Below are 25,142 nucleotides of genomic sequence, written 5' to 3' on the forward strand. Positions count from 1 at the left end.
TCTTTGAATGCTCTTATTCAAAAAAACAAAACCAAAAATGCTCCACAGAACACACAACACCAAGTGAGCCAAGCAGCTCAGCAAACCAGACGGCAAGAGCATACCTTGTTGGTGCTGTTGAGTAAGGTGAGGATATCTCCCTTTTTCATAGTCACCTCCCGGGGACTCTTCTCTTGGTAATCATAGAGTGCCAGCACAAGCTCTTTGCCAGTTTCATCATCTGTGGGAGCAACTTGTTGCTAACAAAGAAGGAGCACAAGAAAAATGATTTGTTCCATGTTTATCACAATCAATGTAGTTGTCCTAAAAAATACTTCAGCCTTAAAGCTACTGTAGTGCCCTTAAAATTATTCTTGTTGAAATAAATGTAATGCAGATAGACTTATTTTAGGTGCCGTCTGGCCTCAAACCTTGAAAACCACCACATTATACTGTTTTCTTCCAATGCAACACAGCTGCCTGTTATGATTATAAAAACAGACCACTAAATTTTTTGAGACAATCAATTACAGTCTGCAATAAGTTCTCAAAACCAAAAACTGTTATTAAGCTTTGTCTTTGCCTTCTGCTGACCCAAGAATTTTAGCAACATGATTAGCATCTTTCCTTACCCTGCATGACTGGGCCTGTTCCCTTAACGCCTGTATGCTACTGCCGTAAGCGGAAAGATCAGACATCAAAGCTTCATGTTTCTTCAGAAGAGCCTGAAAGCGAATGATAAAAACAACATGTACACCTAGCCATTTTACAAATGGCTTTAAATATATACTTTGGCTCCATACACAGGGAATGTGGGTTTTTCAGAGCTGCCAGTCTTGTGACTCTCATGAGAATAACTACTTCTATTTATTCACAGGCTAGATAGTGGTCCAAATGCTTCTTGTGTTTTTTCTCTACCTTATCTCAGACACATTCTTTTGTTCTGACCAGGAATACCACGTATCACTCTGAAAATAGTGTTAAGTTTGAAAGTATGCCTTTAAACTGCACTTCATTTTGACGAAATGTCAGTCAGCAGTGTCTGGGATATGGTGTTTGACAGCAGAATGACACTAGGAAAATAACTCTAGACAAAACATTACTTCCAGACCAATGAACTACTGAAAACCAGACTCATACTGAAATGCAACATCACATGAGGAATTTGCTGATATTACCCTCATTATACTTTACAAAACAACAAAACAAAACCACACCACACACAAACCCCCCCCCCCCCCAACTAACTATAAAAGAGTGAATACAAATGTAAAGTTTCCTTGCAATTGGTTTCACATACTGAACAGCAAAATTTCATGTGCAATAACTAAGACACAGGGAAAAACTGTTATCTTTTGACTCTGAGCCAAAATTCAGCTTGATGCAAGAATCTTCTGCCTTTTTTCTTAAGAATCCTGAAATTAGCAGAGCTCCTTATTTTTTTACCACTGGACAAATCCTCGCTGTTTATGTAAAACTGATTCAAACAACAATCTCAAATACCTCAGCAGAGTCTTCATCTTTTCCATAGTCTGTACTGCCTACAATGGGCTCCTTTTCCCTCATCCAGGATTCTGCCTCATTAGCATCAGCAAAGTACTGCTGAGCTTGCAGGGAATCCTCTAGGTCTTGTCGACGCTGAGATGCTTTAGCTTTCAGAGAGTCCCATTTTTGGTTTAGCTCGTTCAACTTGATTTTCACATCTTCAGCTGCAAAATGTCCTAGGTAACAAAAAGACAGAGAACTGAAGGACTTAAGGAGACATAAATAATACACACTGAAAGATTACTTGTACTTCTTGAAAGTCACAGAAATTGGACCTGTTTAAACATATGTAGCCTATTCTGACTAGAATAATGAAAGCACAACTCAGCCTGTCCTTTTGCCTCAGACTGGAAAACACCATACCTGTCAATCAAACTGTACTAGGAATATTTGAGTCACGAAGAACAAAACAAGACACATTATAACACTTCTTCTCAATGATGAAACAGGAAAGGTCATTCTCTTTCCAGTGGTAGAGTTTTGACAACAGACAAATATTATTTCAGACCTGCATTCTGAATCCTGGAATCGGGGAAATTTTTTTTAGTATTCTGGTGTTAAGAACACCCAGTCAGAAATAAAGATATGTACTTATTTAATTTAAAAGCAGGAATGACCCTTACTGTCTTTGTGGAGGATCATCTCTCCATCATGATTATGTATCTCAGATACAAGCTTTTAATAGATTTAAAAATGAAGACTAAACATCATAGGCACAAAGCTGTCCAATACAGGGCTCATATGTGTTTGCCAAGAGCAGATGGAGATCTGTGACAATCGTGACAGGTTCCCATCGAGGAATCTATTTTTATTTTCAGGTGAAAGACTGACCAGAAGTTCATCCTGCTAGAAGGTACCCGTCTACTGCCTGGATAAAAACAGGCAGTGATTCTTAATTGTACAGGGACAGAGAACAAAGTCCAGCACAAAGACTTGGATTTCTGAAAGAGGAAGAGTTAAAAAACATTGACATACCCTCTTCCACCATAGCATTTCCTTTCTGTGTGACTGCTTTAATGCGGGGCTCATGGCCTGCAATTTCTGCCTGCAAAGCCTGGTGCTTCTTTAGCAGATTCTGGACACCAATTAAGTCCTTGCCTGGAAAGATATAAAATAGTTAAATCGGCTAATTCAGAGTCATTAGACCAAACAAAAATTTCAAGGAAGCTGTAACCAGGGGTAGACAAACGCAATGAAGACAGAGAACTATGAAAACTACATTACCCACTGGAACTGTAGAAGTAACATAACAGTTAAAGAACCACGGGTGATGGCAAATATGTAACTCCAGGTAAAGTTCATTACAATAACATTTCAGAAATTTCCAGGGAATGTTCAATAAAAAGACAAGTTATAACAGAGCAATTTTGACATCTAAATCCTGGAGATAGCGGGATGGACTGACCTCGGTTTGTTGAAGCTGCAATAGGTTCTTTTTCCCTAATCCAGGTTTCTTCATCCTCAATGTCACGGAAAAGCTGCTGCAGGCGAAGAGAATCTGCAAGTTTCTGCTTACGAGCTACCATAGGATCCTTTAGAGCTTCATAACGAGCTACTAAAGCTTCTTGTTTCTTCTTGATATTGTCAGCATCGAAGTGCCCAGCATCTTGGAACTGGCGTGCCTGGATGGTAATGCCATCTATACGATCCTAAAAATAATTCAGCAATAGCATTATGTCAGAATCTCTGTAAGATAGCTGCAGTGACCAAAAACATTTGAAGAGTATTTTCAGGTCTTAGCTAATAAGTTTTGTTGTGACAGGAGAAGCTCAGCTGCACACTGCCAGTGCAATAAGTCTGGTAATATTTAAGTCCTGGATAATATTCAACACATTATGTAAATGTAATTGGTTTTAATCTGTCAATTTCACAAAATAAACAAAATATTTTTGAAACTACATTAACTTTACAGATGTGCTACTCTAGATGAACCCCTTTTAAATTGTTAACAACTGATAATTCCAATTGTAGGAAACCAGATTTTGTTGATTTTCTCGCTGTGGATTTAATTCCCCTAAAGGTCATTTGCAAACATAGGAACCATTTGCTGTGAAGTTCTAGATTTAAAAACTGATCTGTTCTCCCTCCCCTCCCATTTCTTAGAGCTATATGAAAACAAACCGAAGAAGAATAAGCTGTTCACAAATGGAGAGTCTGAGGGGAATTATTTCCTACCCAAAGCACAGCACATCTTTTTAAGTTGGTATTCATGGCACAAAACAAGGCTGCGCTGTCAGCAGGCCACAGTATGGAATCATTTTACTTTTTCAAGGAGCTAATTTTGCCAAAGTCATGAAGATATTGTTCTTACAGACATACAATTTACATTTCATCTCAAAATGATTTCTGATAAATAAACTGTAAAGCCTAAAGCTACAAAAATTATTAAAATACAGACCTGCTAAGGTCTCTGGAGTAAGTATTTTTGCGTGAGCAGATCTGAAATGGCAGGAAGACAAATTATTTCCCTTACCTGATGGGCAGCAACATCTGCCTCTAGCAGGGCATGTTTCTTCTGAAGATTCTGAACATTAGTAAGATCTTTTCCATAATCATCGGAAGCCAAGTGTCCCTCTACTTCATACAGCCACAGCTCAATGTCTTCCACATTGCGATTAAACTGCTGCTGTTGATTGGCTTCACGCAGTTTTATACCTGACCAAGACAGAGTGGCAAGAGGAAAAGACAACTTATATTTTCCACTTCATTTAATTCACTTCCTGTCTTCTCCCAGCTAAACTCTCTAGAAAAAGAATTGCCTGTATTCTTGTGAGCAAGTCGTACCTTTGAGCTCAGTGGCCTCCAGAAGTTTTTTCCACAAGCTGATAACTTCATTCATGCGAGCTGCCACTTCATCAGATGCATAGTGATTGACATCAATCAACTTCTGGCCAGCTTTCTCCAATGCATCAATACGACTCTGATTAGCAGAGAGCTCTGCTTCAAAAGCCTGATGTTTCTGAACTTTACCTTGCAAGTTTGATGGATCCTACAGATGAAGAAAGAATAAGAAACTTTCAATCCAAAATTAGTATGTATAGGTCTCTGAAAAATTTTAAAAATTAGACTACATTCACATACATGCCAAGATGACACAAAACGATTTGGTGCCAAAAATATGCCTTTGAAATCAGAACACTTAAGCTATTGAATAAGTACAATTACAGCATGATGGGAGAATCCCCCTTTGGTCAGGGAGAAACTGCAATTCCTCCCGTTGCCATTAACACTGCCTACTATCAGCAACATTTTAGCTGACACTACTTCATATCATTAGAGTGATTACAATAAGCCTGGTATTGCCTTAAAATGGCTCTAACGTTCATCTTTGTGTTTACCTTGTATGCCTCATCTGTTGCAGTTTTCATTTTTTCATTAACCCAACTCTTTAGCTCATCAGAGTCTCGGAAAAACTGCTGCAGATGGAAAGAATCTGCAAGTTGAGCACGACGGTACATAGCTCTTTCATGAAGGGCATTTCGGCGGCTCAGCAGCTGAAAAAAAAATAGTAAAGGTTTTTAAATTCTTCAAGCTTGTAAGAAACACCACTGTATCTGTACTTTTGGGAGGGCTCCACTGACTTATCCTATATTGCAGTCATACCACTTAAAATAATAAAGCAGAACATGATTTAAAGTCTACAGTCTATATCTACTTTAGATACTTACAGCATCTCTGCGTGTAGCGACATCATCCATGGCATAATGGTTATTCTGAATCAATTTAGTAGCAAACTCATCTAATGCCTAAAGAGAAAACAGTTTTCCATTTACTTGGTGTAATAAAAATTGTTTGTGCAAGTTTACTTAGTAGATTAATTCTCAAAAGTTTATCACAGTAAAACTAATAGAAAGCTGTTAAGATAGCTATTGTTACACCCTTTTGTATCTGTACCATCATCTTACATGTAGAAGAGTGCAGATTTCTGACAAATCTTCACCCACACATGTGCTGCCATGATATGCAAGCACTGGGTTACTCAGCTCTCTGAGGCAGCCATTGAGCCCTATCCTATCTTTTCCATTATTTTCCATTTTAGAGACAATACACATAATTTAGAGATAATACACCCCGCATTAACAGTGGATCATTCTGCAGAGCAAACCCCATTCCTCCTCTGTCATCCTCCAGCACTGTCTCCTCTCCAGTCAACAACTTCACTTGTTTTATCTCTTGCCCATTTAGTGATCACCTAATGTAAATGTCTTACTGTGATTTTCTCCTCTTGGGCACTTAGGGATTTCTCAAAGTCTTCATGCTTCTTTAGAAGAGCCTCCACACTATCCAGAGAATCGCCAAGGTCTTCATTCAGCAGAAATGCCTAAAGTAAGGAAACAAACACGTTTTTATGTTTCCACGCTCAGCTGCTCTAAGTCAACTCAAGTGATGTTTCCTACCATATGATATTATTGAAAAGTAAAGGATGATATACTGGGATGGTGTTCCCTGTATGCCTCTAACAGTCAAAGGTTCTGAATAATTCTTTTTAGCTTCTTATTCAAACAGCATTTTACAAGAGTTAACACACATAAAAGCAATCTCAAGCCAACTTGTCACAACTAATAGTTTCAGCATTAGATGGAAACAGTCATTGTAGCAGCTTGGGCAGTCAGATAAATAACTCTGCACAGCACCCTGCTCATTAGTGCATGTTTAGTGGCAGTCACTGCCACTAGTAAATACCAATGGTTTAAGTCTACAGAAGACTAGCCAGAAATGAAAATCAACCATATCTGGAGAGTTCAAAGATATGCACTCACTTCTTGTTTGCTCATCCAGTTGTCAACTTGTTCAGTATCTCTGTAGAAAAGCTGCAGGTCCATGCACTGTTCATACTGTTGTCTGCGAAGCTCCCATAGTTCTAGCAAGGCAGATCTTTCATCTGAGAGGACAGTCAGCTAATGAATTGGGAAGAGGAATATACAACAGTTTTATTTAACAGTCTGGTTCATTTCCATCTCAATGTAAAATCAAGTTGTGACTCTAAAAAAGTGGTTAGCACTGGACTGAAAATGACCTCCTGTGTAAAGAATCATTCTCCTGTTACTGATATCATCATCCTCATACAGGGCAAGCCTTGTCTCAGCTTAAGTGGTGGCTACAACCTTCTGACTTCAGTCAGAAACCTCTCCTTTTCCAAATTAAATCTACACAGAGATATTTAATGGACAACCGTTCCTTTGTGACTGCAGACCTATTCGTAAGAGAAGCTCTGCAGCGAACCATCCCGCCCTCTCAGCGTCTGAAATCCCTTTGGTCCACTCTCACAGCATTTGAACTGTCCGACTGACCAATGTTTCAATATGCGACTTCTATGAGAGGCCCTATTAGTTGGAAAACCAAAATTTAGAAATACTAAATATTTACTGACACTTCTGATGGCAAACCTAAACTTAAGATACCATTTTTCTTTTGGAGGAAAGATATACTAATAGTTCCTAATAGATAGTACTAATAGTCCTAATAGTTCCTACTAACAGATAGGCAGAAGCTGTCGATTTGAGAATGAAAGCGCACATTAAACACATGAAAAAAGCCCTGTAACCTAGAAGGACAACACTTTGCAGCTGACAATCTTAACAAGAAATTAACTTTTAATAAGGGACACAGAAGAAAGAGACAAAATTCTTCTAGGAGCTCTTGCTCTCAACTTACCTTTTCTTTAACCTCATCAGAAGCATAGTGCCCAGCAGCAAGCAAACCCTGGCCAGACTCATCAGCAGATTTGAAGCTATCTTCATGGGCATCAATTTCTCCCTATGAAAGTGGGCATGAATAAGCTGTTACCAAAATTCATCTTAGAACAATGTCAGAATATGAAAACTGCTATTGAAAATAAAAAAGAGACAACAGTCTGGACACCTGAATGATAAACATTCAGCTATCTTTAAATACATTACATTTAACATGAAAACTAGAATGAAATGTATTACCTTACAATGCAGATAAGGTAAGTATAAATTCATATGTTAAAATGAAACTAAAGGTTGGTTTTAAGCTGCACTCTTTCTGCTTGCTTACAGCAATTCCTCATGATGGAGAACTAAAACAGTCGTCAGTCCAGGGGACTGCTATCAGGTCTAATTATTTTTTATAAAATATTATAATAAGCATTCTTAAATATTTATTAGTGTATATCTACTATCAAGAAATAAAGTAAAATATTAACTCAGGACAGTAATCTAGTACTGCGTTAGTTGCGCGACTAAAGGATTCTAGTGATACAACATCAGCAATTCTGACTCAGAGACTGTGTTAGACACACAAATCAGTTGTTGAGGGTGGCTGACTGGATTTGGCTGTATAACCATCATACCTTATGTTCCTGATGTCTATCTAGAAGGGCTTCTGCTCCAGCCACGTCATTGGCAAGTTCATCAGCATTTATCAGAGCCTTCATCTCAGTCACCCAGCTGGTGAGGTCTCGGAAGTCCGCAAGAAAGCGCTGCAGCCTTTGGAAAGCAAAAGAAAAAATGGTTCGGAATAATTTTTTTGCATAGTTTCTCCATCCTTATCCCACAGAAAGGGTTACAAACATAAAAGCTGTTCCTCAAATAGAAACAAACAAGACAATACCAAAATGCAATCAGAATATTAAATAACTAAATATGCTCTCAATCAAAAGTAGCAGCCTTTTAAAGTTAGGAAAATGCTAGGTTCAAAATCAATTTCTCAAAGACATGTTTTGCATATAACTTATATAAAAAGTAAAAGGAATATGCCTAACTACAAGCCTGTATGTTGAAGACAACAGAAATCAAAAGATAGTTCTCAAGCAGAGTGTTTCAGGATAGCCCACGGGACTGCTTCTGTCACAACCATAACACAGCGTGTGTGTGTGTTGGGGGAACTGACAGAAAGTTTCAACTGCACAGCCTCAGCCTTAAAACAACAAGCAAACAAATTCTCAGATTCCTTTCAGCATGCCTTTACAGTTATTGCCTTTGGCATGTGCTTAACACTTATCAGCAAGAGTGATCAGTTTCTGTCTCCCTTTTAAATTTGCTGTTAATTGATCTGAAGAGATTATGACAGGGAAGGCAAAGGAAAAATTATTACTTGTGTGGGTCTCCACCACCATAAATCTTGCATCATGGGAGGTAACAAACAGCAGAAAAACAAAACCAGAAAGGATGTAAACTAACCACCAGATTAGGATAAATTGCTTTTTACTATGGCTTCTCAATAGTGATCTAACTGATTATGTTTCATAGACACAACCAAGCTAGTAGAGAAACAAGACTGGATGAAGGCAAATCCCACAGCAACAAAGCAACTATCACAGAAACGGGTACTTCATTTAGTCTAGGACAATACATCAAACAGTATACCATACTTTAGTCTTCACAGAGAATCATAAGGACTCCATAGTGAACAGATTTGTAACACGTGTATTAAAAAAACCCCACCAAAACTAAGATATAGTCAGATAACATACTTCAAAATGCAGATATCAACTCAGATGGGAAAAAGAAGGCAAACATCCTAAAACATCAAGGTGTCTATTTTCATAATTGATCCACAGCCAGAGAATGACCAAAAGCTGTAAGGATTTATTTATCATATAAATGTTTCTTTTACTACAAGAAGTTATTGTAAAATATAATTTGGTGAACAAGACTGCTTCTGAAAATACTAGAATCATCCAAAAATTTTGGAAGCAGCATCCCTTTTTCTTCTCCTCCCAAGAGCCCTCTGTCAAATTTGAATAAGGAAGAAAGGTCGTTTCAGCATGAGAGTATTCCTACCTGTAGGAGTCATTAAGGCGAGCATGCCTCTCTGCTGCCAGAGTTCGGATCTGTTCCCAGTTGGCAATCAGTTCCTCCCGTTTCACTTGAATTTGAGAAGCATTTATTGGGTGAGACTGCTGCAAACGGTCAGCTTCTGCACAAAGGGCCTTAACCTAAACCCAGTCACAAACAGTGAGTAAGCTTCTAGCCTTTTACAAGCAGGTTACCTCGCTTAAATTGTAGGTAAAGTGCATCTTGTACGGGTACCTTATCTTCCAGAGCTGCAAGATCTCTTTCCAGGCCTTCATGCTTACGCAATAAAGCCTGCACACTGGCTAAGTCTCTGCCAAAATCGTCTGAGGCCATCAACTGCCCTTTCTCCTTAATCCAGCTGATTGTTTCATCCACATCCCTTCAAAACAAAGCACAAATTGAAAGCAGTCTATCTTGTATGGGAAAAGGAAGAAAGCAGGATGTTTTCTTGTATGTATGCCAGACATAATGGCATACAAACCCATACATATAAACACTGCAGCCAACTACAATCATCCTTTAAAAAAAAAAACAAAACAAAAAACACACTAAAAAAAATTATACTTTTTTAAATTTTTTTTTTTTTTTAAATCTCAAAAAACCTTGAAGCATATTGGCAGGCCATTCTTCAGATGGTGTCACCAGAACAAGGAATTATAGCACCACTGAGCACTATCACCTCATAGGTCCATTTCCCACTCTGGACCCTTCTGCAACTTAATTACAGCAAATCTCAAAATGCTGTAGATGAAGATGAGGATAGAAAGACGCTGCTCAAAGACCCCCCCAGAACAACTGGACTGACATCCACCTGACAACAACCCCCTCCCGCCCCTCCTTTTAACACTCATCTAGGACAGAATTGGGGGAAAAAGCCCTCAGAGGAATAGGAAACAAAACTGCCAAGTGTTGAAAAGCTAAATCAGAATGTCTGTTCTCAGGTAGTTCTAGAACAACAAGGTCCTCATTCAACAAGTCATGAGGAAGAGTAAAGTAAAAACATAACAGACAACAGTAGCTCTTCTCATAATACTGTATGCAGCTGAACGCATCACTAAACATCCATGCAAATATTACATCACTTCAGCAGATCCAGCCAAGATCATACCTGTTGAAGCGCTGAACTTCAGCTGCCCCAAAGAGTTTTCCTTGCCTCTGAAGGGCAAGCCCCTTAAGACGCTGCCAGCTTGCATTTACTTCATCCTGTTTGGACTTTATCAGTTCCTCTTCAGGGTGTTGTTCCTAGCGAGCAAAGGAAAAATGCTAATTTTCATGTGTTCTGAGATTTTACATCCATTGACAAAACCTCGAAACACTGCTGTTTTTCAAGAGATCAACTTATAACAAGTGTACTTTCCAGATGATCACTCAATTTGATAGTTTTCCTGAAACCTCACTGTATAAACATTCAACATTCTTGCAGTAGTTTAAGTTTCCCTATGCACTAATTAGTCAACGGGAAGAGGGCTGTAAACAGAATCATTTATTCCTGGAATGCAATACTTCCTGCCCTGTCTCCATCCTTGATCAAGCCCCAGATGACATACCAGAAGAAAAGATATATTAATCCTGGTTGTCCAAGGCAAATACATTTAACCCCAAATACGACAGTTTCTCTTACTAATCACTGCTCTCCACATTTTCAGGAACATTCTCAGCTGGGGCAGTTACTCAAGCTGTTCAGCAGAAGCACAAGTGAGTCAAATGATGTCCATTTAATATTAAGATAGCAAGGATCTAGGCGCACATAGAGTAAAACTTAAAGATCTGCTACCAAACCACGGGGAAAAAGAGGAAGTTGCAGACAAAAGCTTACTGTGTTATACCAGACTTGCCAAGAGAGACTTTCAACACACATGAATGTTTACCTGGATAAGTTTGCCAGCAAACTGGTTCACTTCATTTACTCTTTCCTCATGAGCTGCAAGGTCTGTCTGGAACTCTTCAAACTTCTTTTGCAAAACCTCAACATGCTCTAAGTCCTGCCCAAGCTCTTCTGAGGTCACTATTGCTTCCTAGCACATTGAGGAAAAAAAAACACCTCAATTTCAGTATAACCTATGGGAAATCACTACTAGAAATCAGGAAGCAAACTGTCCTAATTCTGAATAGGTCAAAGATAGTTACCATCACTGTTTGAAGTCAGATTTAAAACTACAATGTCTCCTCCTTTAAACTCCACTCCCCCCACCAACATCTTTCCATTATTGCAGAAAACATGCAAGATCACTAAGGGTATTTTTCATCTTGATTGCTCTTATTAATTTTTCAAGTTATTGAATATAACCAATTCTACTACCATAAGTTTTCTCTTCTGTGCATGATCACTATTACGATAACCTAAATTACTGAAAGAAAATATGCACAGAAAAAGCATACTTTAAAAACTACAAAATAATTGCCCATGCTATTTTGGAGTACACACAGTGACTAGAATTTTTTTACATTTTTAGATTGTTTATGGGCATTTGCCGTAGGCTTCTGAGGAAAGATTGCTTTATGAAAAGCGCACCACCATATTCAGTAACAGTTATGCAGGGTTTACAGTTTGAACCCACAGTGACACAAAATAGAAACCCATCATTAAGAAAACCTATACAATCATTTTGTGGCTTTTTTTCTTGATAGTGTGGTTTGTGGTCTGTTTCCTCAGAGTTCAAAGAATCAAGAGCCAACAGTTCTCTTGCAGCAAATGTCCTTCCAATGTATATCTCAAGATATTCCAATCATTAAGTAATTATGTACACACTGCTTGCTGGTTAGGCTGGCTACTTTCTATAACAGATCATTTAGAACATCTCTAAAAAACATTTGCTTTTACATGTTGTAGACTTCCCTTACAGGAAACGTGAATTTGATTACTATGAGAAACGTGAATGTGTCCTCAAAGCACAGAAAGAATTGATTATGTTTAACTATGCTCTCCAACACAGAGGCTTCCTCCCTTAGTCTAGTACTTTTTTTTTGTGGCTGCAAAAGAAGGACTAGTAGTTTGCATACCTACTGCTTATACAATATGAATTACCTAAACAAAACATATAGGTGCCTTTAAAAGCTCTCTGTGACTACTGGAACTCCAGCAACTATATGCTGATAGAAAATTTCCACACGAACACATCAAATTTCCCATCAAGAACACAGTAAAGGCAGGTAATAATTATACCTTGTCATTGATCCAGTCCAAGACATCTTCACATTCCCGTAAGTATTGCACCAGCTTCTGTGCTTGCAACAGTTTGACTCCCTTCTCTCTCATCTTTTCCAACAGTAATTCCCATAGTCGGTGCAGCTCCTGCAACCGAGTCTAGAACAATAGGATGTTGTTACTAAAATCCTGTATCAGAGAAGATTAGATTTACTCCCTTCCCGACCTTAACAGAAGATTTTTTCCCCCCCGAAGCTGTACATCCTAAACCTTACTTTAGACAAAAGGTGGACAAACCTCATAACAATTTCATCTCCAGTCATTAGTTTTCAAATGATGTAAAGTGATGTAACAACACAAAATTAGAAATTACTGAGTATTTAAACACTTGTTATTAATTAATGAAGCTATCAAATAGTTATGCTTACATAACTGTGAGGTAAACATTTTGAGATAAAATTTTAAATTCTATGGTAGTGTGAAGTCAGACCAAAAATTTGCTGCTGTCCCTTTCAAACGTTCAGTCTTTTACATGGAAGTCAACTCCCAGTAAGCGAATCTCGTCTTCATTTTGGAATTTATTTCTATTTAAGACCACACATTTTGTTTCAAGTCAAACTTGTGCTGCTTTACAGTATTTTAACTATTTCTCTTAGCACTAGTCAGTTAATATATTCAGCCCACATTGTTAAGTAACGTAACACTGAAATACTAGGAGCAATTACTAGATTTAATATTAAGTCTCTCTCTGGCTGCACTCTGCCTTTCAAAACTGTCGGGAGCAACCATAAATTTTATAGACAATTAAAAGAAAAACCACACTCCCACACAGAAACACAACTTGCAAAACAGGAAAGTATCTGCTCCACCCATCATCTATAACGCTTTGCTCATCGAGATCTGAAACTTGAAAGTCACGCTAGAGAAGCTTTTGAACATCTAGCATGGGCGGATACCCATGTAATCCATTTAGAAAGTTCAGTTAGGTAGGGCTCAAGAGAGGAAAGAGCTCACACAACTATTTCCTAGCACTGTCCAAAAGGATACTGCAAACTGTCAACCAAGGAAGAAAGAAGACATTGCAAAAAGAAGTTGCACTGCACAGCCAAAAGTTTCACCTACTCGTATGTGGAACCCAACTTGGGTAGCCGTTACTATTGGGCGCTGTGCAGTCCGGTATGGCGTGAAAGACTGAACCATTAAAAGGTAAATTACCACTCCAAACAGAACACAAATAACAACGTATATTGAGCAGCTAAGACACAGTATTATTTAAGATCACCCAACTGCAAAGCATTTTTTTTTTTCTATTTATGGTAAAGATTATACAATCACAATGAGATTTCTAAAATAATCATTACCTTAGGGGGTTTTTTATTATATAATGTATTTTTTAAAAAGTCTGCTTTTCTTAGTCACCATCTTAGTTACAATGAAATAAACATATCAGTTAAGTTGATAATCACTACAAAAATATCACAAGAGTTCTCCTTTTGAAAAGTTACAACAGCTCACATCCAAATCTTATAAAGGAAAAAGCTTTAAACGACTTTAAGGAGACTTCTTTGCATTGAAGAAAAATGGAGCCATAACCAACACTGAAACAAACGAGGCCCAGAAACAGCAGATTTAACAAAATGAGTCCTAGAGAAGAAGTTGGTATGGAGAACAAAAATAAGTGTTTACTGGTGGGGTATGCACATGTACATGTGTGCACATGTGTGTGGGAATAAGAGAGAAAATGCTAACATAACCAGAGAAAAATGAGAATACATAGGAGAAGGAGTAAAAGATAACTCTCAAGTCAAGTCATTGCTTAAAATCTACAGGTTGTTCAGAGTTCTTAAAACATTGATAATCACTCAAATACTGTCAAATGTAAACCTATCTAGTGCAGCAGCAAACATTTTAAAAATACATGTGTCATTGCATTACACAGGTTGGGAGATTTAGAGAGAAAGACAAAAATAACAGTAGATCTCAGAAAAGGATTTGAAGAAAGCTTACTGCTTGTTATTGGGGAAGCAGCTGTCCTAAGAGATGTTCGCTGCCAGATAAACAGAGCAGACAGAGCACTGTACTTGGAGTTCACAGAAAAAGCCGTGGAATGCAAATTCAAACAGATTTGAATGTACGGCCAGTACAACTTAACCAGAAAGTAAAGATCACCAGAGACCTGATCTGAGCCAGAGCACGTAGAAATTACATGTCTGAAGTTTACTGGTATGGTTGCTTGTGTATAATTATTATTACAGAAAAATTAAAATGCTATATATAAGCAAAAAAATGAGTGGTCCACAATGCCTGGTGTCAGGGACGTTAATTTGCTGCTTCTTGATATTGTACCATTTTGGGAAGAACCAGAGTATAATTAATCATTTGCCTTGTGACTTTCAACAATCTTTGAATTACTGATGATTTTCCAGTCCAAGTTCCTGGACTCCACTGGCAGACAATTCACCTCAGAACTGGGTCCAAGAAAAGATATGAGCTGGGTGCTCATGAAAGAGAAGAATATCTGTAAATCTGTAAGCTTTACAAATACAAATTCTCTTGTGATTTCACTAATCAAATGCCTGTAGAATTTTAAAAAGTGTTTTAGAATATAGAGTTATCCGTGCAATCTGCACAGAGTGTTTAAGGAAAAGCCTGTTAAGGGGAGGGGAGGGAAGAAGTTTTAAAACTCACTCTTATGGTTTCAGATGCAAAATGGCCTTCATTAATCATCTGATTTCCAGTCTCATCCAGTTTAACGATAGCCCCTGAATTGGCCTGCACCTCAGCTTCAAAGGCTTGGTGCTTCTGCAGCTTCCCCTACAAGTAAATCATCAAAGAACGTGACTGAGATTTGGTGCACAGCCCTCCTCCACATTTCCCAGCATCAAGATTTTTAGTGTATTTTATGCATATTCAGTACTGACAAACAAACAATAAAATAGCACAGTTGAAATCATAGCTGTACCATATGTTTCACGGGTGGATTCAAACATCCCAATTTTAGTTACTGCATTATTGTGTTTACTCTTGTACACCAGAGTGTTCAAACATCTGAGAACCCATCAGCTAGTTCCACCCACACAAGTTAATTTTCTACAAATACCTTTTTTTGTGGCAGCAATAAGAGTTAATTCACATTTATTTACAGAGCCAAAGCATCCAACAAATTATAGGATTAAACAAAGCTGGTTTTACACTACATTGCACTGTGTAACTTTTTCTATGCTGAGTTAGCATCTAATGCATTATTAGAAATATTCCAATTATATCAGCAAAGAAACCAGTCTTTTGAAGAACACTTTGCAAGGCTGCGGGTATTTGCATCCACCTTTCTTCACCACTCTCAGATCAAGTTACATTTATGGATTTGTTCTATCTGCATTGACCTGGTATGCCCTAATATTAATAGCACAGGAACATAAAATGGCAATAGGACTTGCCTGTAAATTGCTTGGGTCTTTGTAATTTTCATCAGATGCTATCTGCAGTTTCTCTTGGATCCATTTTTCAAGCTCATCTGCATCTCGCTGGAAAAACTGGAATCGATAGGAATCTTCAAGTTTTTGGCGCCTTAGAGAAGATAGTTCCTTGAACCTGTGGTAACGGTCCAAAACTTGTTGACGCCTTTCTTGGATATCTTCTGCTGTTTCCAACACTTTTACACCACTCGGATCCATTTTCTGAAAGCCAAAAAAAATACATTTTGTATTATAAAACAAAGGTAGGAGAGGAGAAGATCCATGAAAGAAAAGCCTGCTTTTTTAAACTCACACATGGTTTACTTACAGTCTTACTCTGTGTGTGCAGGTATGTATATAAAATATAAACATTGTACATATAAATAAATAAAAGCACACTTCTAGCAGAAAATAATGGGAAAGGAGTCTTTACAAAGACATTTAACATCTACTTGTTTTGGAAAAATATGGCCACAATCATATAAAGGCTACATCATCTCAAACTGTAGCATGCAAGTATCTAATACAAATGTTAAAAATGTGTTTCTGTGCACATATATGCAGATATATAGACATAAAATGTTTCTTGTACAACATATAAAATCTGGAAACATTTTATTTAAAATACTCAATATAGATAAACTAAAGTAAGACTATTACTATTCTTCAAACAACAGCTAACTGGTCCACATAAATATGTATATATACGTATCTATATACTATACATATATATATATACACACACACCCCCGTGTGTGTGACTCCTCTCCTCTCTGTTCTCTGGGGCAATTAAAAAAAAATGTTACAAGCCAATATAGAGGCTCACACTGCTTCACAGACCTGACCATAAACAAGTAAAGGAGCGATTCATATAACTAGTGATCTTGCTCTGATCGCTTTGACTGAAAATCCTCGTGCATTGCTTTATGCACTAAAACCTGTTATTGTTACCACAGACAGCAAAGAACTGACTACTGTTCTGCTTTATCTCTTTCTGTTAAAATTGGGATGACCTTTAATTTTCAGTTCCTAAACTTTCAGAAAGCAATTTGATTTTCAGTAAGAGATCTGTGCATTAGAACAGAACTGTAACACAAATTTAAAAAGTAGTATCATTATTGTCATTGGAGTTTGGACATTTACCCACTTATTTGACAACTCCGCATATCAAGAAGGTGTTGCGACAAACACTCCGTGCTTGAACAATTATGCAATTAATGTCCTGATGTACAAGTGTTTACATGTATAGCTCACTTAATGCTTTTATTATAAATTCTGTAAGCATCAAGCCGAATGTACTTCCCATCAATCCTATCAAAGATAGGGAAGAAACCCAGCCTACAACTGCATACTAAAAAGACTCAGGCAATCTCTTAAAATACAGCTTTAAATATTAAATTGTTATTTAGTCATTAGTTAGCCGCATGCTTTAATTAGACACATATCTTGCATAATCGTATGAAAAACTCCACAGGTTGGAAAGCGATCTATATGGCCGTGTTTTCTGTTTGGTTTCCAAGCACTTCTAAAGGGACCATCTGACAGAAAGGAACATATGGGGGCGAATTCACACATTCCCGAGCTCTCTTCCAACAGTCCCACCCTGCAAGAGGACAGCCATTTCAGCAGCAGTCATTACTCCCGTGAACTCTGAGCCCCAACTGCATTGCGGCAGTTTAAGGAAGGAAGGAAAATTCAGTTTTGCTTTCCCCTCCAGGCCTGGGCATTTCATTGATTATTGTCAAGATGGCAAGGGAAAAAAAAAAAAAAAAAACACCCAGTCTGTGTAGACTGTATTATAGAAACGAAGTCCAGGTTTCATCTGGCAGTGGTACCAAAGGCTCCACTTGATTAGTGTATCTGAGTATAAAAAGATCAAAACCCTGAACATAACTTGAGCTCAACCACAGATCTGTTTCCCTGAGAAAGCAGCTGTTTTTTCAAGCGCTCTTTCAAACAGCCTTTTCCCTCCAGGAGAGCAAGTTATGGCTAAAAACTTCCTTTCCTGCACTGTCACGCTGTGTTTGAATTCTGACACCACTTCTTTTAAACTGAATTGTGTTCAGGAATAACAAAGTAGCAGTTAGTCTGAATGTACTGCACAACTGTAGCCTGTCTCTCTGCTTATTCTGGTTATGAGCGTTACCGGGAGAAAATGAAATCCTGGTTAGTCTTTGGGACACTGTACAGTCTTTTTGCTGTCAACTTATATTTCAGTATTAGAAATAACCTCCACAGTCCAAGTGATTTTAAATCACTTTAAGTTATTTAAATTATTAAATTATGCAAATAATTAAATTATTTAAATTAACATTTAAATTATTTTTACATTTTAAAAAAACAACTAGGAGACCTCCTGTAATTTAGCCTGGTAGCTGGTTTGCCTCTCACCACACAAGTCTTGCAGTCTGGCTCATCTTTTTGCTGGAATTCGTTAAAAGAAAGGCTCCTTTTATAACTACAGTAAGTCGAGCTAGTCAATTGTAAAAGAAGTGCTTTGGTCTAGCAATAATAGACTGTTCTTTCCTGCAGCAGATCAGCTGACGTCAGCAAGTCTGCGCTCTGCCAGAGCACAATCAGCAGTCACCAGGGTGCTCTGAACTCAAAAGTCATCGATGCTGCAGAATGATGCAGTTTACCTCTGACGTTTTCATGCTCGAACTGCAGTACCCCTTGAATACGAAGCAGTTCTCCAAGACGTCTTTAAACCTTCTTGGTTCAGCTACATCATTCGAAAGCATCTATGATACACTTCTGCACCCCTAGCACAAGAACCACCAACAAGTTGCGCTTTATGTTTTTAACATGAAAAACACAGCTCATATTGGGATGTACACGAATGCCCAGCCTGACCCCAGATAACTGGCCTCGTCCCCGGTGCTGCGGGCAGAGACAACATTCCCACATCGCTGCTGCCTCCGGCCCCTCCCGGCGCTGCCTGCGCCGGCTGATAAGGTCAGGCAGAGCGAACCTTCCAGGCGGTGCGGGCAGGAGGAATGGCACCAGCCGCCTCCCGCCCAGAGCCTTGGCCTTCCAGACAGTCAAGGCAGACGTCATCGCAACGACGTCCCCAAACCAGCAGATCTGAACCGTCCTGAAGGCATTTGCTGGTGTACTTTTACGCTGTAAGACTAACTTTAGAAAGCCACTCGTCAGCTTAAGTCTAAGTAAAAAAAAAAAAAAAAAAAAAAAAAAAAAATCAGAAATGCTTCTTCACACTGTACCACTGTGGTGGCACTTAAAAAAAAAAACCCAACAAAAAGAAGTTAATTTAAGACAAAAAAAACCCCAAACAAAACAAACTTATTACTCTCATCCTTCAATCTAAAATGATTAGCCTTCCCCAGGCGATACAAATTATACATAAGGGTACACTAAAATTTGCATAGGACTATACAACTGCAGATATTTATAGACACTGCAGTGCAACAACGATGATGTCAGCAATATCATTCAGTTCGGGAAACAGCAGTATCGAGGTGGGTTAAACAGGAATTACAGCGGTGCCACCAGGGCAGACGCACATAAGAGCTGTCAGCATTTCCCTTACCAAAACATGTTTTCGGGGATTTAAAAACTCGAATGTAAAATATATTCAGCACTGTACAGAAGATTTTAGCGTATTTTTAAAAACAATTACATGAAGCTTAAAGAATTAAACTCCTTTGCCTGAAAAGCAATGAGATATCCGTATATAGAGATCGCTATCTTAAGATGTAGTAAAACAATGACTTTCTCTTAAGACAAGTCCTGATGTGCGTTACATATATTCAGCATACATGACCCTAGTCATAGCCTGTAATAGGAGTCCTTTCCCTGTCAAAACACTCCCTGCTTCCCAAGTACACACACATGAGCAGCTTGATGCATTTTTTTTGCATTCATCAATATCACGCATCGTAAGTCTTGTCAAAACAACGTTTAACTGACATTGGCTACTCCCTCCTGCCTCCCTCTTGGGGCATGGGAATGGATTGCTGATCTTTCTTCTTTAAGCAAAAAAAAATTAATTCTAATATTGGATGTGAAAATAACCTTCAAAAAGAAAGGACAGAGCTAAAAAAACCCAACAAATGTACACTTTTCCAACTTTCATTTCTTCTGCTCACAGCTTCCTCAAAACGCTAGGGAATAAGTAAGCCACTACATATATCTCAAACACACAAACACCACAACTGCCTAGTTTAGTTTAGTGCTAGGTTAGTACATACTAGCACTGCAGGTAAATAAAAGAGAATCCTTCTGAAAAGTATGCACAGCACTGGCTCCTGCTCCTATGGAAGGAATTGCATGAGCATATTGTGGTACAAAGAAGTAACTGAAGGATGTCATGTCATATATACCCCATACTAGGGATTTAAAACACTAAATTAATGCCCAGTCATTTGGTTTGTTATGAACTTAAATCTAAAAAATAAAGACATTTTAAGGGTAGACTATGTGCAGCAGAATCCTGTGTGCAAATACTCCCCGTTACTGTTAAGGAAAGGTCACCTACAGCCTCAAACCTCTACAAATCCCAAGCCAGAAAAATAAGTCAAGTGCTGCAGTACAAAAACCCAAGATGTGTTGAAGTTGCTGCTTAATGCTGTAGTCTCATACAGACTAACCGCAGCGCACGTAAAATTCAAATAAGCCCCAAAATTTAAGTAGGTATCACAGGGACACAAGAAACGGTAGCATTAGAAGAAAAAAGAAAGGTAAATTACGTTTGAACTAAAGCAAGCTGCAAAGCTAGTGATTCAGGCTGATTACAGGGTTTGTGCACAGCCTTAACTATGCACTTTTGAAATACAGAAGACTATTAAAGACCTGTTCATTTTTAGGCATTTAGTCTTAAAATTTTACTATTCAATACCACTATTCAAATAAGAGCAGTTGAATTGCGTATCTGAATTTGATGCCTTTAAGTACAAGGGGTTTTTTGGCTTTGCTTTGTTTTTAATATCACCACAGACCTTTGATAAAACTATGCAGCGTTGGCAAGGACTGCGCTCTGCTGAGACTCCCGAGAAAGCAAATTACCTTGACTGCATTGCAGAAATGCAAAGTTTACAGGTAACGTGATCTTATATAATGAACCCCAGCATTTTCCATTCCCTTTTGTTATCTTTCCATTGTCATTTTAATTGTAGTATAAACATTTACCTTACTATCTTTTCCAAATAAAATCTAGTTGCTTGTGTTACCCAGCTGAAGTTTAGTCCCTACATCCTATTTATTTTACCATTACTGAACAGAAAAGGACACAGATGTATAAACAGTTACACCACAACAATACAAGGATGATAAATTTGTGCAAGTGGATGGAACAGGAACCAAAACCCACTTCAAATGCATCATGTTCAACAATGTAAATCTTATCCTGGTTGATTTTTAGATGCTGTAAGTGAAAAGATACTGTTCAAGTGCTTTTTAAAACAAAAATCTCTTAGATTAATCCACACCAAAGCCGACCATACTGAACTATAAAATGTTCACACATCATGCATCAGACAGAAATTAGGAAATTCAAAGTATTAAAGGAAAGGCAGATCAGACTCAACACTGAAGTACAAATAAAGCACCTGCTATACAGAACAAACTCTCACATGAATGGCTTTTTGTTACAAATAGGTCATTGCAATAGAGGCAGGCAAGTATGGTGCTGACACTTCATGCATTATGTAAAAATACCTGGACTTTGACTTTACGAAACGATGACAACATGATGGAGGAATGGAGAGTCTAAAAGGGAGGGGGAAATCAAGATAACATTCAACTAATGACTAGCATAAGGACATAGCTTAATTCTTTTCTTCTTTTTTTTAAATACATATTCCATCACAGTACACATTTCATACTTTCCTTTTGGTTCCTTGGCACATACAACAATTTGGCCTTATTGTTACACAAGCTATCATGAGCAACAGACCTGCCACGCAAAAAAGGCCACAAATATCAACAGGAAAACTTCATTACTTCGATAGGTACTAACCCTTCCAGTTAGTTAAAAAAAACCCACTACCGTAATCTGAAGGTCAAAACAGAAAGTAAAGGAAGTTATCTGGACTTGGCAAATAACGCTTCTTGCTACAGAGTAATCAAGTGGGGTGGCTTAACTTAAAGACACTCAGTGAGAAGGTTTTGAATATAAGTATCTACAAAGATGTTTACTGTCAATTACCACAGTAAAAAATGGGCAAGTAGCAGTTGCAACAGAAGGTATTTTTTGAGATGGCTAATTACACAGCTCTTAAGTGTACCTAACCTACTGAATTTTTAGCTGAAAATTTCCTTGCCTCCCTAACCCCACGTTTTCCCCATGAGTACGCTGCAGTCTCTGAAGCAGTTCATGGACAACTGCAGTTACATGCCTTTGTGCCTGCTGAAGCTGGTGCATATCTCTCGTGGCATTTGCATAGCTTAATGCGTATCAGTTGCAGCAGCAAGAAGGCAGCTTGCCAATCTATTTGATCCATGGTCAGCTATGGGAGCACAATGCTGGACTACGCTTGGCAATCTCCATCACCGGCATCTGCAGTCTGCTCCACCCCATTTTTCTGCTGCCTACACTCCAGGGACAAATGGAAAAAACAAACTCCCACGCTATACTAACATGCAGCGGAGAAAAGGGAGGAATTCGTATTATTTCCTCCAATACAGGGGAAACAATTAATTGTCCCCAAAAAAGCAATGTATTTATGAATAAAACAATTACAACCCCATAAATACATTAAGTAGACAAAAATAAGGCAGCAAAGATACTAAATTATTTGCATTAAATTACTAAGGTTAGTTATAAATGTAATAGTTGAGAAATAGGAATTTCACACCAAGAGGTTACCACCCTGTCTCAAGAGATTTAAGGCTTCTCCTACCTTTCTGCTGTAGAGGAGAAAAATGTGTAAAAAACGCTTAAAAGACAGTCTTTGACATTCAACATTTTTGTTCCTGTTGCCACCTTTTTTTTCTTATTAAAAAAACCCAACCACAAATATGTTCGCTAACTTCATCAACTATGGATCTCATAGAAGCATAACATAAAAATAAAACATAATTTTATAAAAATAAAATTTCTATTTCCATCCGACCAATACGGATGTTGGGTTTTTTTTCCAACAGGAATGGAAATAAATTCATTCTTGTGAACAATGTAACCTGCTATCTTGGTTCAAGTATTTTCCACAGCTTAACAATTCCATTACTACAGATCCTGCATATAATGTAGCACAAGGCATCCCATTTTCAATCTTTTGTTCATTATTTTCTCTGCACAATTTACAAATAAGGACAAATGAAGATTTCATGGAAGAACTCATTGCCAGTTGCATTTAAATGCATAAAAATCACACAGTGGGATTTAATATTTGTTTTGAACAAATCTGAATCCCTGACCAAAGCCTTTCAGTGAATACAGTCATTGGAATCTTCTGGCACTTTGCTGAAAACAAAATGCCAAAAGAAAATGGATTTTTTTTTTTTTCCAGAAAGATACAGAACCATTTCAGGCTGAGTGGGTTTTTTTTTTCCTAATGTGTTCATTCGCCATCTCCAGACAACTGCTCTTCAGAACCTATTTAAATATGTATGAAAAACTGCTCAATAGTCACGTACATTTTAGACTGGAACACGTAGCTGTTTTATGACAAAATAGCTACTAAAAGTCCTAAACAGCCAACACAGACCTGCTGAAAAAACATAGTGATAATTGCTTATCCCTTTCCTTAAATATCAGGACAAATGATTACCCTATTGGTACATATTTATGATTTAGCAATACAGATTTATATCATTGTAACCAGATGAGGTGTATGTGGGCAATGAATTGACAAAAAAATGACTGTCATTACTTTGATTTATGTTAAATTTAAAAGAAAAAGTTAATCAGGGAGGAACAAATCCTGATTCTTTTATGAAGGAAACCGTACTGCTTGACCTATATACCAAAATGACACATATATGAAAGGAACACAGGTTGGGAGGATTTCTTTTAAACATCTTCCTGCTTGGCTGGACAACTCTGTTGTGCAAGCTATTTACGTGTTCGTCATTTCGCACAGCTAGCTATCTCCTTGAGGAAAGGGTTCTCCAGCCATCACTGAAATACCCAGCCCCTCGATCGCTCCCTTTTCTTCTCTCCCTTTACACGCACTCTTTGCTGCATCTCCTGACCTTGGACAGGGCTGGGCTGGTGGGAGCCGAGGGAAGCCATTGCTGTGCAATGAATCCCCTCTGCCGGGTTACCACAGAGCGCCAGGTTCTCCATCTCCCCCCCCCGGGATTTCTCCTCGGTGGGGGGAGGCAGGGTTTTACCGCAAACCTTACCGGACAGGGGCGAAGGGAAGGGCGGGCAAGGCGGGGGCCTCTCGTTCTGCCCGTAGGGACGGAGATCCGCTGTCACTATTATTTACTCGCCTGTTTATCCCCTCCCCAGGGCGCTGAATGAAATTCCTGCCGCGGGTCGAGGCTGCCCAGGGCGGATCCCGCCGCTCTTTGCCCGCCTGCCCTTTATCCGCGCCGCGCCCGGGGCTGCTCCCCCGCTGTTCCCTCCCCTCCCCCGAGGGCCGCGGAGAGACCCCGGGCGCCAGCGCGGCCCGGCTCTGCGGCTGCGGCTGCCCGCGATAAAAAAACCCCAAGGCAGCAGCCGCGGCCGCCGGGGAGGGCGAGAGAGAGCGGTAGCCGAGGCGCCGCGGGGAGCCCCCGGAGGCAGGGCCGGCCTCAGCCTTCCCCCGCGACTGAGGGGAGCGCGCATCCGTACACCTGTCCCCGCAGCGGCGGAAGGCGGAGCGGGTGGGGGGGGCCTCTATCTGCCCGAGTGGGGTCGGATGAAGGCGAGCGCGGTCCCCGCAGCGAGCGCGTCACCCCCCCACCCGCCGCCTCACCGGCTCGGTGCGCAGCTCTCCCCCGCCGGCTCCGCGCCCTCCGCCACGGACGCCGCGCGCTGCCTGCGCCCGCCTTTTTATAAGGTGGCCCGGAGATGACGTCAGCGCCGCAGAACGGTCTCCCGGCCGGCGGAAAGGGCCGAAGGGCTTCGGAAAGAATCGGGAGCCGGGGGCGAGGGAAGGGCCCCACCCACCCGAGCTCAGCAGGCGAACTGCGGGAGCGGCGCATGCGGGGAGAGCCGGAGCGAGCCGAGGGGTTCCGGAAAGTGCCGAGCGATTCCGGAAAGAGCCGAGAAGCGGGGCAGGGTGCTGCGGCGTGATGCCGGGGTAGGCGCAGGGCGTTAATCCCCCCTCAGCAGTGACAGGGCGTTGGTCCTTCGGCCGTTGCCTC

General features: G+C 39.5%; 1 protein-coding gene across 4 annotated transcripts in view; it reads right to left on the reverse strand.

Moving 5' to 3' along the window:
• SPTAN1 (spectrin alpha, non-erythrocytic 1) overlaps positions 1–24,907 on the reverse strand; it is a 53,352-nt gene extending 28,445 nt beyond the window's left edge. For 3 of the 4 annotated variants that reach the window (XM_072883363.1, XM_072883360.1, XM_072883359.1), the window contains exons 1-21: positions 21,564–21,611; positions 15,870–16,109; positions 15,121–15,246; positions 12,451–12,591; positions 11,156–11,302; positions 10,396–10,529; positions 9,522–9,666; positions 9,273–9,427; positions 7,841–7,976; positions 7,180–7,281; positions 6,285–6,422; positions 5,735–5,845; positions 5,193–5,270; positions 4,863–5,018; positions 4,309–4,513; positions 3,998–4,179; positions 2,930–3,173; positions 2,500–2,622; positions 1,483–1,700; positions 612–704; positions 105–239 (exon numbers count right to left, since the gene is read on the reverse strand). In XM_072883363.1, coding sequence (XP_072739464.1) covers positions 105–239; positions 612–704; positions 1,483–1,700; positions 2,500–2,622; positions 2,930–3,173; positions 3,998–4,179; positions 4,309–4,513; positions 4,863–5,018; positions 5,193–5,270; positions 5,735–5,845; positions 6,285–6,422; positions 7,180–7,281; positions 7,841–7,976; positions 9,273–9,427; positions 9,522–9,666; positions 10,396–10,529; positions 11,156–11,302; positions 12,451–12,591; positions 15,121–15,246; positions 15,870–16,109; positions 21,564–21,596 — 3,042 coding nt within the window. In that variant the 5' untranslated portion in view covers positions 21,597–21,611. Of the gene's footprint in view, positions 1–104; positions 240–611; positions 705–1,482; positions 1,701–2,499; positions 2,623–2,929; positions 3,174–3,997; positions 4,180–4,308; positions 4,514–4,862; positions 5,019–5,192; positions 5,271–5,734; positions 5,846–6,284; positions 6,423–7,179; positions 7,282–7,840; positions 7,977–9,272; positions 9,428–9,521; positions 9,667–10,395; positions 10,530–11,155; positions 11,303–12,450; positions 12,592–15,120; positions 15,247–15,869; positions 16,110–21,563; positions 21,612–24,751 lie in introns of those variants that run through there. The other variant, XM_072883361.1, reaches the window with a different exon arrangement.
• Positions 24,908–25,142: the final 235 nt, after the last annotated feature.

Source organism: Ciconia boyciana, chromosome 18, assembly GCF_034638445.1.
Source record: "Ciconia boyciana chromosome 18, ASM3463844v1, whole genome shotgun sequence".
Taxonomy (NCBI): domain Eukaryota; kingdom Metazoa; phylum Chordata; class Aves; order Ciconiiformes; family Ciconiidae; genus Ciconia; species Ciconia boyciana.